Consider the following 14,433-nt stretch of genomic DNA (forward strand, 5'->3'; position numbering starts at 1 on the left):
AGGTGAACTGAACTTCAGGTAAGAAGTTATGACCTGCAGTCTATCTGGGTCAGATATATGCCAAGTTTCGGTGGAGTTTATTTTCGTTATGCTGACTTTTTCCGTACTGCGTACTAGCTAGCATGACAGAGTTTCTATACAGCTGGATGGGTGCTATAATGTTGATGTTGAACTTTATTTTGTTCATAAGGTTAGTTAGTAGAGTTGCCAACCGTCCCGTAAAAAACAGAATCTCGTATTCAGAGAAAATATTACGCGTTTTGTATTGAGGTGAAAAGGAACGCAGTTTGTCCCGTACTTCAGCTAGAATGGAAAAAGACACAAAGTTGGAGCTGCACAGCTGCTTCTTCTTCTCTCGTTCTTTCCCCCTCCCTCTCCTGTTGAAACTGATCAATGATCAGCTTTTCTCTCTTGTTTGTTTATCGCCCACTTTGCGCCAGAAAGAGGAAGCCAGCGGATGTTGCGCTAAACAACAGCAGTGCATTTAAGCTTTATCAGCTGTTGTTAGAATTTATTTAATATAAATTTTTAGTATCAGCTGATGTTTGCTGGAGCCACAGCCGTAAAAGTTTCTGGTCATGATGTCGGTTTGGTTATCTGGTAAGAGGGAAACATGAAGATGAAACCAGGAGATGTCCTTACTGAATCATGAGAGCTGAACAGGTGATGGAGAATCAGGTTTATCTTTTAGGTCACATGAATGAGTTGAAGGGAAGTTATGAACTGTTTCTGAGAGACAAATAACACCAGGATCCTTTTTCTACGTAGCTGACAGCTGGTAACTGTGCAGGGGCGGATCTAGCAAAGTTTTGCCAGGGGGGCCAGGTAGGGCATCAGAGGGGGGCACAAGGAAATACTTTTCTTTCTTATTCTCATTTAAAATATCTAGCTTTTAAAAAATAATTATCTGAATCTTACAACAAACGATTGATAGATTGATACATATATACCATCAAAACAGTGTACATCACTGCCACAACAACGTTTGTTTTCATTCAAAGGCTTTATGACTTTTCCTATAATGGTGGGCCGGTCTCTAGTCAAAATGCCTGGGCCGATTTTTTTGTCCCAGTCCAGCCCTGTATGCAGCTCATCTGCAGTCTGGTGTTACCTACATCTTCCTATTCGGAAGGCAGAATTTCCGAGTTCTGAGTACAATTGAAAGCACCACGACTGCAGTTTTTGTGTTGGATGTAAAAAGCGCACCTGACGCTGTGACGTAGGCTAGAATCATGGCGGCGGTCAACAACGGTCCAGGTGTGGGATTTCTCTCGTGGAAATGTGCACATTATTATTTTTTTTCTACTGGTAGGTGGCACAGTGCACTTGTGGCAAGTAAGCAAGCTAGAAGACTGGCACTCTTGCTGGGTATCCAGCTACGGAAGCAACACATTAACAAGAGAATTCTGAGAAAAACCAAAGTTACTTTCCCTAGTAACTAGTTACTTTGAAAAGAAAGAATTGTATAAATTTACATTGTTTTAAAAAGTGGTACATGCTTAAAACGATAACTCAATATGAAGAATGTGAATGAAATTGGAGTTTATTGAAAAAGGATCCATTATAATTTTTTGTTTTATTTATTTTAATTTTATTTTTCTCCTTGTTACTATGTGTAGTGGTATATTCTGATTGTAAATTTGTTGTTTGGTTTAGGTTAGGACCAGAGATAAATGTTAATGTTAGTTTGTTCCCTGATTTTTGGTGCCTACTTGTAATATAAATTGGATTGTAGATAGGGGGCAGGGTTTAATAAGAATATTTTCTTCTTCCTGCTCCTTTTCACACATGGTTGTAGTGCTTTTTGATAGAAAGTGTGGTTGGTTTGTTTGAATTGTTGTACCAAGTGTGAAATAAATAAATAAATGAAAAATAAATGAAAATAAATGAAAGTAACGAGTAACTTGAAGCAACTGAGTTACTTTTGATAGAAGTAACTAGTAATGTAACTAGTAATGTAACTAAGTTACTAATTTAAAGTAACTTACCCAACACTGCTGACTAGATATTTACATAAACGATGAGTTGGAACAGGTGGGGCTTATAAGGTGGCCGGTGAGTGGATGTATCTTCACAAGGCGTTTAGCAGTGAACAAAGCAACCCCATCCACTTACTTTTCAAACCTTTCGCTTACAATCAGCAGCCACTCATAAGAATGTAAAAGGGATGGTTCCCTTATTAAAAGGAGAGGCGCTTAAACTGCTTGTTTCAAGCAAAGAATTACCAGAAGATATGAACTACAACCATGTATAAGATAAATAAAGAATTTTAGAACTGTCAATAATGCAAAACTACTATAGAACTGAAAATGATGCATAATGGGTTCAGCTTGATCCACTGAGATGCCAGAATAACAAAAAACAAAGGCATGTCAATATTGTACGATGCTACAGCTATAAATAGTTCAGATCTCTTAAGCAATTATGAGCCCACTTGAACCTCAGCACATACACCACTGAAACTTGTCCTCTTTAATAATATAAGACCTTACATAAGGCATTTATATCTCCAACTCTGTCTAAGCCACATAAAGAAGTTAATAATTTAGAAATCTTATGTAACTGTTTTGCATATTTTTAAATCCTTCATTGGCTTATAAAAACACGTTAAAGAACAACAGCACAGTGATGGTCAATTTTGGTGCAGAAACTAAAAATTGGCATTGAAAACAAACCTTGAACTTAAAAGGAAACACTGGCATTGAATACTTCTTTTGAAAAAAGAAAAAGATCCACTCCTAGTGGGCCTAGAGTATACTGATTATAAAACACAGAGTTTTAAAAAAATGACACCTTAAAATCCAGCCATCCATCCATGTCATGCTGCTTATCCTGGACCTGGTTGCAGGGGCAGCGGTCTAAAAAAGTTAGGGGCTGGACTAAAAAGAGAACAACGTTTGTAGAATTTGCATTCGGGGGAGAGAATGTCACTCTTTTTGACCTATTGTCAATTTGCAACCTTTTGTGCTTTCTGCCCTAATTTAAGGAGCAAGACTAAATAGGTCAAGTTTTCTTTGTAGTTTTTTTTTTTTTTATCTCACACAGAAAATTGAAATGGGTTAAAGAAAGCATAGTTTTCCAGTTAGAGTTTGCTGTCTTGACACACATACAATGGAATAGGATATAGCCAGTGTTGGGAAGGTTACTTTTAAAATGTATTCCACTACAGATTACAGAATACATGCCCCAAAATGTATTTTGTAATGTATTCCGTTACGTTACTCAATGAGAGTAACGTATTCTGAATACTTTGGATTACTTAACATATTATCATGCATTTTACAACAACGTGAATGTACTATTGCTGTGTGATTTATTACTATTACTGAAGGTCCGCGGCTCCGAACTGTAGTAAAGGGACCTCTGACTAATATGGGTTCCGTGTCGGGCTCGTAGCCGAAAAATAGCTTTACTTTGTTGTCTGGGTCAAGTTTGCTAACGAGAGACAGAGAGAGGCGTTGAAAGGCTGCTCCAACGGAACTTATTGTTTCGGAGGAAAACACGAACACAGTGTACAGTCGAGTCTTAATAGCTTACTTACAACTGGGCTCGTCAGGCACTCTTCTTGGCTGCAGTGGTTATTATTATATTTACATGCTTCCAGCTCCCGTTTTTGCTCGATGACAGCTCGTGCTTTCCCTTTTTCTCCCTTTTCGCGCTCACAGACACATAACGAGTATGGCAGTCCATTCTCCCTGCAGCACGGACTACACTGCCCATGATGCTACATTCTGCATTCTGCCTATTAGCTTAGCACAACAACAACAAAAAGGCGCTCTCTCACCCAGGAAACACGCAGAGAGAGAGCGTCACCCTGTAACCATGGCAACCGCAACGCTGCCGCCTGGAACAACAGAACATAGCTGTCAAACAAAACCCAAACAGTCCTGACCCGCGACAATATGAAACAGGGAAGTACCGCAGTGTATTCTATTTATTTCAACAAAGTAACTGTATTCTAAATACCACCTTTTTAAATGGTAACTGTAACGGAATACAGTTACTCATATTTTGTATTTTAAATACGTAATGGCGGTACATGTATTCCGTTACTCCCCAACACTGGATATAGCCATAGCTCATTTTTGTTAACTAACCAAATTATGTTTGATAACCAAGTCGTTTAACCTAATAAAAGACAGAAAACAATTAAAAACTGAGTTTACTCTTGTGGGAAGAGTTAATTACTGGCCAAATAAATACTTCATGTTTATTTTATTTTCTATGAAACCATTAATCACATTTTTCATTAATCAAATCATGCAGAACGTTGTTGCACATCACTGTGCAGGTTAGCATTGCTGTCATCCTTTTACTTTACGCTTTGCTTCTTCACAACTTTGCTTTACAGATAGAGAGAGGCAGGGAATACATACTTAGGTTAAACCTTAGGTTTAAATGCATCTTAGGTAATAGTTGCAACATTTCTAATCTAGTTCATGCCTTTTCCCCCCCAGGGATTAGAGGAAGCACTGCTGCTGCACAAGATGATGCAAGTTATTTCACAGTATAACTGAATTTAATGCAGTTACATAAGCTGCAAAGTGAAATTAATAAAGTGAAAATTTTCCAAACAGGCATGCAGTCATTAAGCAGTCCAGTATTTATTTCTTCTTCTTCTTCTTCTTCTTCTTCTTCTTCTTCTTCTTCTTCTTCTTCTTCTTCTTCTTCTTCTTCTTCTTCTTCTTCTTCTTCTTTTTTTTTTTTTTTTTTTTTTTTTTCAAAAAATGCAAGGCAAAAATAAGACAATCTTTCAGAGAATTCTACCTGAAATCATGGTAGCTGTTACAAAGGTAAATGGGTCACTTAAGATGAAGTGCCACTCACCTGGAAAGGATGCAGAAGCTGCAGGAGGTAGAGACATATAACTGCACTTACATCAGACAGTTTTCAGCAGCTCTCAATACTTTGTGCAAAACATTATAACATAATAAAACCCAGAGAAAGCTAAAGAGCCAATCAATAGCCAGCCCGGGAAACATATGAGTCAACTTTGTTGTTGCACTGATGGAATTACACAGTTAAAGTTCACTATAATTTCAACTGTGTGATAAGATAAGATAAGATAACCTTTATTAGTCCCACACGTGGGAAATTTGTTTTGTCACAGCAGGAAGTGGACAGTGCAAAAGTCATGAAGCAAAAATTAGAATACAATAAGAATAAATACAGTACACAACTGTACAGAATAGAATAAAATAAAATACTATATACAGTAGAATAGAATAGAATAAAATATACAATAAGATAAAAATAGAATACAAATGCTATATACAACTGAGTAAAAATACAACGATGCCAGAAAAGATTATTGCACTTAGTGTTATTGCACATGTGTGGATGTGTGTGTTTGATCAGTTAAAGTCTTTATTGTGGAGTCTGACAGCAGTGGGGAGGAAAGACCTGCGAAATCTCTCCGTCCCACACCGTGGGTGCCGCAGTCTCCCACTGAAGGAGTTGCTCAGTGCTGTCACAGTCTGCTGCATGGGGTGGGAGATGTTGTCCAACAGTGATGACAGCTTAGCCGCCATTCTCCTGTCACTTACCACCTCCACTGGGTCCAGAGGGCATCCTAGAACAGAGCTGGCCCTTCGGATCAGCCTGTTCAGTCTCTTCTTGTCCCCGGCAGAGATGCTGCCGCCCCAGCAGACCACACCATAAAAGATAGCAGAAGCCACCACAGAGTCATAGAAGGTCTTCAGGAGTGGGCCCTCCACTCCAAACGACCTGAGTCTCCGCAGCAGGTACAGCCTGCTCTGCCCTTTCCTGTAGAGGGCGTCTGAGTTATGAGTCCAGTCCAGTCTGTTGTTCAGATGAACACCAAGGTACCTGTAGCTGTCCACAGCCTCAATGTCCATACCTTGGATGTTCAGTGGTTGCAGTGGAGAATGCTTGTGCCTGCGGAAGTCTACCACCACAGATGACAGGCACATCTACTGTTATAGTAAAGATGTAGGCAAGTATACTGTTTTTATTGGCTTACTGTAACCATAATGTGAATTAGCATGACATTTGTTCAAATGCTCTGGTGGGATAGGCCAGAAATCTTGATTGTGTAGTCACCCAAGAGTGAGTTGTAAATTCTGTATTGCCATGGCTTGAGTAGCATGTGATGCGGAGGTAAAACCTAGAGGGAAAAAATGTTTTTAGGGTTATGCTATGTTATGTTAACTTTTGGGTTTTAAGTCAAAAAACCTAACTTTTTCTTTTTCTGTCAGCATTAATCTCGTTAATACGATGTTAACGCCATAACCGCATTAACGCGGCAAATGCCCGTTAGCGAGTTAACGTGGATTGGCCCGTGCAAATCCTGCACGGCACTAACGCATTAACGAGCTAACTGTGCAAACGCGTTGACGCTGTTAAGCTCTCAAATGGCCTCATATTTTGAGTCTAGAATGTAGTTTGGTGTATAGAAGGTTTCATGGTCTACTCAGTGACTGCATGGTGGTTGGTGCTGATATGCCATGACTGGTTTTCAGCAAATGTGCCACTGTACATTATGTCTACATATGTCTCATCTGTGAGGATATTGTTCCAGATGCCTTGTGGTTTGTTCAGGTCAAAGTTTTGTAAAAACTAGCAGCCCTAGCAAACTAGCCATACTTATTCAGTGTTGTTCAAATTCTACTGACATGAACTTTAACATGCTAACTAAGGCTTGTAGAGTCTTAGATGTAGCTGTTGGATTTTTGCACTTTCTCTGAACACTGCACTGACTGGCCTTGGTGTGAATTTGCTGGGATGTCCACTCTGGGCAAGATTTTGGCATTGTGTTGACTAGGGCTGGGTCATATCATACCGTTCATGGTAATACCGGTATAATGTTGGGCAACGATAAGAAAATGAAATATCGCGATAGAATACGGGTAAAACGCGCATCCGCAGTGCCTTTGTTTTCATACGCACATGGCAGAAAAAGCATGGCGGTGGCGACGGAGAATGAGAAGGGCGAAAGCAGATTGTTGAATGAAACGGATGAACCAGAATTGGTTTGTAAAAATGTTGCAATTTCAGTGGTGTGGCACTGGTTTAGCTTTCATCCGTCAGATACACAACAAAGCACTATTTTTGGTAGCGCATGCTAGCGGGCCGTCGTTATTACCGTGTTTTTTTGGAAAAATTCGCACACTTAAAATCAATCCTTTGATTTTTCTGAAAATCGACAGTGCCCCTTATAATCCCGTGTGCCTTATGTATGAATTCTGGTTGTGTTTACTGACCTTGAAACAATTTTATTTGGTACACGGCGCTCGAAAATCTGTCAAATATTTTAGTACGACTTTGCTAACCTACGACGCCGCACCGCTCGATGGATTGTCAGAGCATTACAGCTATCATAGGCAGGAGCCTCGCGGAGTGATACGTACTGTGCTTCAACATAATATTACCGTATTGTGTGTGTGTATAACCTCTTTTTAAGTTTTGTGGATATTAAACATGGTTATGCTGAGGATATGTCGGCCAATTTCCACTGGAAATGCCTTTTGGTTAAACTGTCAGCAAGGCATTTGCATTTGCACTGTTACATTTTTATATAACTTTAATGCACATAAAAAACAGCTGCTTGTTTAAGTGAAAATACATTGATGTTTTTTTTTTTGCACTAATAAAGTTGTGGAGTTGTAAAGTATTTTGTCTAGTGTCAATTATATCGTCAGTTATATCGTTATCGCAAATTTTCAAATGCATATCGTGATAAATATTTTTGGTCATATCGCCCTGCTCTAGTGTTGACACACACCTGAATGCCCCAGACCTGCAAACTACCAAAACTTCTGTTGTTATAGAGCTGTGCACACTTGCTGATGATCAATTAAACAATTGCATGTCATTAGCAAATTACATAATCATGTCACATAGTCACATAAAATGTGCCTAAATTATTTTGTTATGTTGACCTCGAGGTCAAATATAGTTGTCATGGGTAAATGTTGCGATCTTATATTAATATTTTTAAGCCACTACTTTCTTTGTCACTGCTCATACATAATATGTAACAATAATAATAATAAAGATGGATGGATGGATAAGTAACTTTGTAATGTAGTTACTCAAAGATATGGAGAAACATATGGAGAAATTAGCCACCTAATATGCTGCCTTTGCAGATAAATTTAGCAAATAGCTTTGAAACAGTGCCACATTGTTCTCCACTGAACTTAACTGTAAGAGTTTTGAAACTCTTGCCAAATCATTTACACTGCAACTTTAAATAATGAAAAAAAAAAGTAGAAATTGGAGATGGTGGGTAGAGTGCTACTGAGGAGGCAGAACAAAAAAGGGATTGTGCAGGTGATGGGGGAAAACAACAAAGCCTTTACTATAGATTTTCCAACAAATTAATCACTGTGCGGGATAGTGAATAACAACAGCAAAGCAAAGAAAGGCCCTGACTGTGTGGGTGAGATGCTCCCTTGCCATTTTGTCTTCAGTGGGTTTTGAAATAGAGGACCTGTCAATTTGTGTTCCTTCTTTTAATGCCCCTAGTTAATCTTGAGGAAGGTGGAGTCTGTAATGTACCTAAAAAGAGCAAGTTTCTAATTGAGTAAACTATCTTACTAGAATTTATTGCCCCCTCAGGGCCAATTTAGCTTACAGGCAGCAATCAGTAGTAGTGAAAATACTGCAATCAATCAATCAATCAATACTATACATGCAAACATAAACAGTTACTACACAGATTACGGCAGTATCCGATTTATTATTGACACTCCTCACAATCTCACACCCAGAGCTGGCGACAAAAACAAATTACATTTTGTTTATATAGACTTTCTGTTATTGTCATTAATACCACGACTGCATCAATGTAGATTTTGAATAATGTTATTGATACATACTTTTACAACACTCTCGGATTATCCTGTATAGAAAATAGTCCAACGATTTGATTGTTTAACAATTTGATAATAATCATCGTCATTAAAAATAAACTGGTTTTTATAAACGGTAATGAATGGGTGTTGTAAGAGTACTGTCTCGGAAACATCAAGCAAATTAACTAAAATGAATAAAAATTATAGCACGGTGGGCAGCACTGTTGCCTCACAGCAAGAAGGTCCTGAGTTCAATTCCACCATCAGGCCAGGGTCTTTCTGTGTGGAGTTTGCATGTTCTCCCCGTGTTTGCGTGGGTTCTCTCCGGGTACTCCGGCTTCCTCCCACCGTCCAAAGACATGCAGCTTGTGGGGATAGGTTAATTGGATAATCCAAATTGCCACTAGGTGTGAATGTGCGAGTGAATGTGAGTGTGAATGGTTGTCTGTCCCTATGTGTTAGCCCTGCGACAGACTGGCGACCTGTCCAGGGTGTACCCCGCCTTTCGCCCTATGACAGCTGGGATAGGCTCCAGCGCCCCCCGCGACCCTGAAAAGGATAAGCGGAAGCGAATGGATGGATGGATGGAATAAAAATTATAGGGAACCAAAGAGCAGCAGCATCAGTTGGGAAGCTAATGACAAAAAAATACTCTTGCAAGGCTTTGATCAGCATGCATTTTTATTATGTGGATTAAAATGTATACCTAAGTGCACCAATGCGTGTTGAAAATGTGTCCTTTACAAATGGAGGGACGGGAAAAATTAATAGCGTGTTGTTTTTGATTAGCTGTGAGCACTTATTGTGATGTATAGCTTACACATGGCAGGCATAGACTGAAATTAACCATCCTTCTCCAGATGGAGGTTCGTGTGTTGAGAGCAGTGACTCAGTCTTTGTGCACAGGTTGCTGATTTTTTTCAAAGATGGGTGAGACATCAGATTTAACAAGGCATTTGAAAGTGCTTTGCATGCATTTAAGAGCAGAGGCTTGCTTCACTAGCTAACATTAAGGCTTGTCAAAAAAAAAAAAGAATCTGGGCAGCGTAGCTTATTGACGCTATCCCAACCATCGAAACACTGAAATATTATTGCAGTGTGATTGCTAAGGGCCAATAATTCCAACATTCTCTCTTCTGAGTTGTCAAAATGTTTGTTTTTTTTCCAGTAGATGCTCATACTCAATACCTTTTAAGGAATAGAGAAAGGCAAACAGACCAAGTTCAGTAACTACAAAGTTTTCCAGATAATTTCATTTGTTTTACAAGTGATGCCCTCCAGTATGTAGTCTGAACCAAACATTAATAAATGGACATTGGTAGCTTATGTAACTGCGGCAAGTGTAATAAATAAATAAAACTGAGGAAATGTAAACCATTAAAGGAATTAAATCAAGAAGGAGAGATGCAGTTGCAACAATTGCAGTATGTTGATTCTAAACTATTGGTTGAGATTTAGAGAAGTGGAGCAGCCGTTCCATTTTTGTGGTATGAAACATATGAATTCAGATTTTGAGCTGCTTAGCTTTTTGCTGTTACTCTGCAACCTACAAAATTGTTTTTTTGTCATTTGGAAAGGACAATCTGACATTTTGGTTGCTTTTTTGATGAGTAATGACTTCACTAGAAATGTATTTTCATATATCTGGGAGCTGACGAAGGCTGCATACGACCTTTTGCCCCTAATGTATAGACGCTAACTCCTGTTGCTCTTTTCTGCCATCATCTTTGTTCACACAATGTTAAAAGGTCACATGAAAAATGCATGAAGATGGCTTAAGCATCTTACCACTCGTGCATGAGGAAGTCGGTACACAGAGTCTCCTCTGTCAGACAAGGGGAAGGATCTCAGTAGGCTAGCTAAGACGGTCGGCCTCCAAGGGGGTAAAAATAACTGATTCATTTTTTAAAAGGTTCACGAAAAAACTACTCAAGCTTTTATGTGTTGCCAGTCACTCGCTGGTATGTCATACTCCTCTTGAACTCGGCAGCTTAAAACAACCACTCTCCAGATGTTGTGTGTGCGGGTTGTTTTAAGATTTTATGTATTCATGTTTATGCCCCAAAGATTTGCAAGATTCGTTTGTTAATCATTCTTACCAGATGAAGTTGTGCCATTAAGGTCTGATAAAGTGAGAAAAAGAGAGCAGTGTTTGTTTGTGCCAGTTACTTTGGTCGTAGCCCAGACTAAGGGTAAGTACAACCTCTAGCCTCTGACCGGTGTGACAAAACCTCCCAAAAACGAACAAAATCAGAAAAGAAAGGAAAAATAACATTTACAACCCTAGTGCTAAACCTAATTTAATCCTAAGTTTTGGAAGCCAGTAATGAACTTTTGGGGAAAAGATTTCAATGGTTTTTGATGGGAGTCAGAATGAAGAATTTAGTTGTTCGCTGCTTGCTGAGATTTAGGAAAACAGTTGAATTAAAACAAAAATTTTAAATGCTGATAGTTTAAATTTAGGGTTTGGGTTACAGTTGCTGTATACTTGTAGTATACTTGTACTATATTTTTGCGATTAGTCGACTAATCAGATCATGCATCCATTGGACGTAAAACGTACAGCTTATTGCACCAGCATGTGTCTGCTCTTATATAACTATCATTAGCTTACAGTTTTAAGTGTTTAAGGTATGTGCTAACTAAAAATAAAGACAAGATGATAGTTTATTAAATTTTAATGAAATTTGCAGATTGTTTCGGTGAAGTTTAATAAACTCCTTGCTATCTAAAATATAACAGGACACCGGAGTATATTCTCGAGCATCTCACACTTCTGATAATCAGTTGTCTTCTTGATGTTTATTCAGCTGTGTAAAAACTATAACTTTAATCTCAGCCAAACTGATTTACTCAGAAACAAATAAAATACTAAAAAAGCCAAACAATAACATTTTGAAGTTATCTAAGTGACATATATATTTAACCTGAATAGCGAAAGACTGCAGTTGGTTTGAAAATGATCTGCCGGGAGTCCGGTGTTCTCACGGGCTCTAGTGAGCCTTGCCCCCGGCTAGCTATCGAGCTAGTGGGTAACAGACGTCTCCGAAAATTTTTGAAAATATGTGGTGTCTTGATAAACTGAGCAGATATTTGAGGTTTACACAGCTACATTCTCGCCTGAACACATGTTAAATGTTTATTTTGTGACCCAGAAAGAATAATAAGAGTAATATTAAAACTAACTAGCTGCCGCCATTGTTGTAAACTGAGCTGGGCTGCGCTATGAATTCTGGGACACAGCTTCTTCTTCTTCGGGGTTTAACGGCAGCTGGCATCCTTGTACATGCAGTGCTGCCATCTTCTGTTTCAGTCCGTTATTGCACTCTTAAATCCTACTATTTATTCCTGCGTCTTTTGTGAGCTTACAAAGCCTCAAACGACGCATCGACTATTAAATCAGTCGTCGACGATTTTGATAGTCGATGTAATCGTGACTAGTCGACTAATCGTGGCAGCCCTAGTTAATAGACACATTTTAGAATATAAAATGATGTAATACAACTTCTTTTTGTAAAATATGGAACACATTTCACAATAGTATTAGAAATACTCATTTGTCTCCACATTATAAGCATTTGTGAAGGTAGGTCTTCTTCAATTTACTATGGATTTTTTTCTTTGGTTACAAATATAATCTCTTTGTATTACATTATAAAATATTTTTTTCTAGATTTCGACTACATATGTTTTATATGTAACCGAAACATATTCTCCAGTCTTTTAATAGCCATCATGTCTTCAGTTGTCTTTGTCTCTAAATACACTATTTCGTTCCCTAATTCTTTCTCAGTGGTCGTGTGAAACCAATGCTTGGCCGGTTCAGTGAGCTTGAAGACCTGCTGTCAAACATGAACGTTAAGCCAGGCAGCATTGATGCTGTCCTGTTGGATGCTGGCTGTTCCTCCATGCAGATGGATGAGGCAGAAAGAGGCTTCTCCCTGAGCAAAGATGGACCATTGGATATGAGAATGGATGGAGACAGGTAAAAGATTTGATACATACATTGGTTGGCTTATTGTGATATGCTGGATAATCAGAAGCGCTTGTGCGGTATTAATCAGTGTAATAATGTGAAAGTGCAGATAGTACAAAAAGGCGTACCTAAAATGGGTTACCAACAGCATGGGTCCAATTAATGTTATTTGTTTCTCCTATAAGTGATGACCTGAAGGCGTGAAAAAATGTTTGTTTGTTTTTTTTAAACAATGAAAACAAACCCATTTTCAGTCGACCTCTAGTGGTTATGTTAAAGAAAGCGTTCACCAAAAAAACTTTTGTCCTGTTCCTACATTGAACATTTGCAGAGTGTTTGTGAAGCAAAACTAACCCTCCAATCTGATCAATGAAACTGGCTGTGCCAGGCATGAAAGCACTTTGCATTACAAAAGTTCTATTCTTTTTATATTGTTTATCTTAGATGTGCTCGGGACTTGTACACAGTAACAGGGCAAAAAGTAAACTGATGGTATATGTAAGAAGGGAGCTAGCATTGCGATTTAATTTGGTAATTTTGTAGTTATACCCTTTAGATAATTTACTGTAATTAGTAGACGTTAACATACCCATGTTACACAATCTCAGCAAGGAACTCATTCACTGAGATTGTGATTGGGCTAACATAAAAAAAACCACAGTACATTCAATTCTTCCACAGATGTCAGCATCAGTGTACTAATACCTCAGTCACACTTAGCGACTGGGCTAGCTACATTTGAGTTCCCTGACTGATTGGTGAGTGGTTGATGGCAGTCACAAGGTAAATTTGTCCCAATGAGATGTATGGTGCAATTGCTGTGGTTATGCACTGATTACCATGGTTGGCTCTAGTATCCATGGGAAACTTTGTTTACAAACTACTGTAGCTACGTTCTGAGTTGTAGTGAAACTGAACAGAGGCACACAAAAACGTGTTAAAATGTGTTGGCTACAGTGGTGAAAAGCTCTGTTATTTTATGTTTCCATTTTTCCTCAGTGAATTGTTGTCTCCAGGACCTGTTACGTCCATACGACCTGTTTACGTCCATGTGCCTGGGACCTAAACCTTTCAGAAGACATTCTAAAACCCTTATTCTAGCCTGATTTAGCCATTCCTTTACCACGTTTGATGTCATTGTCCTGTTGGAACACCCAACTGCACCCAAGACCCAACCTGTGTGCTGATGATTTTAGGTTATGTTGAAGAATGTGAAGGTAATCCTCCTTCTTCATTATCCCATTTACTCTCTGTAAAGCACCAGTTCCATTGGCAGCAAAACAGCCCCACAGCATAATACTCCCACCACCATGCTTGATTGTAGGCATGGTGTTCTTGGAGTTAAAGGCCTCACCTTTTCTCCTCCAAACATATTGCTGGGCATTGTGGCCAAAAAGCTAGATTTTTGTTTTGTCTGACCACAGAACTTTCCTCCAGAAGGTCTTATCTTTGTCCATGTGATCAGCAGCAAATTTCAGTCAAGCCTTAAGGTGCCGCTTTTGGAGCAAGGGCTTCCTTCTTACACGGCAGTATCTCAGTCCATGGAGATGCAAAACACGTTTGACTGTGGACAATGACACCTGTGTTCCAGCAGCTTCTAATTCTTGGCAGATCTGCTTTTTGGTGATTCTTGGTTGA

The 14,433-nt window shown here is 38.9% G+C and overlaps 1 protein-coding gene across 4 annotated transcripts in view; it reads left to right on the forward strand.

Annotated features, from left to right (window-relative positions):
- The window catches only part of mettl15 (methyltransferase 15, mitochondrial 12S rRNA N4-cytidine), a 60,632-nt gene that overhangs the window by 39,251 nt on the left and 6,948 nt on the right, over window positions 1–14,433 (forward strand). For all 4 annotated transcript variants that reach the window (XM_026166461.1, XM_026166467.1, XM_026166455.1 and 1 more), the window contains one exon: window positions 12,613–12,804. In XM_026166461.1, coding sequence (XP_026022246.1) covers window positions 12,613–12,804 — 192 coding nt within the window. The remainder of the gene's footprint in view (window positions 1–12,612; window positions 12,805–14,433) is intronic.

Source organism: Astatotilapia calliptera, chromosome 1 (assembly GCF_900246225.1).
Source record: "Astatotilapia calliptera chromosome 1, fAstCal1.2, whole genome shotgun sequence".
NCBI classification, from domain to species: domain Eukaryota; kingdom Metazoa; phylum Chordata; class Actinopteri; order Cichliformes; family Cichlidae; genus Astatotilapia; species Astatotilapia calliptera.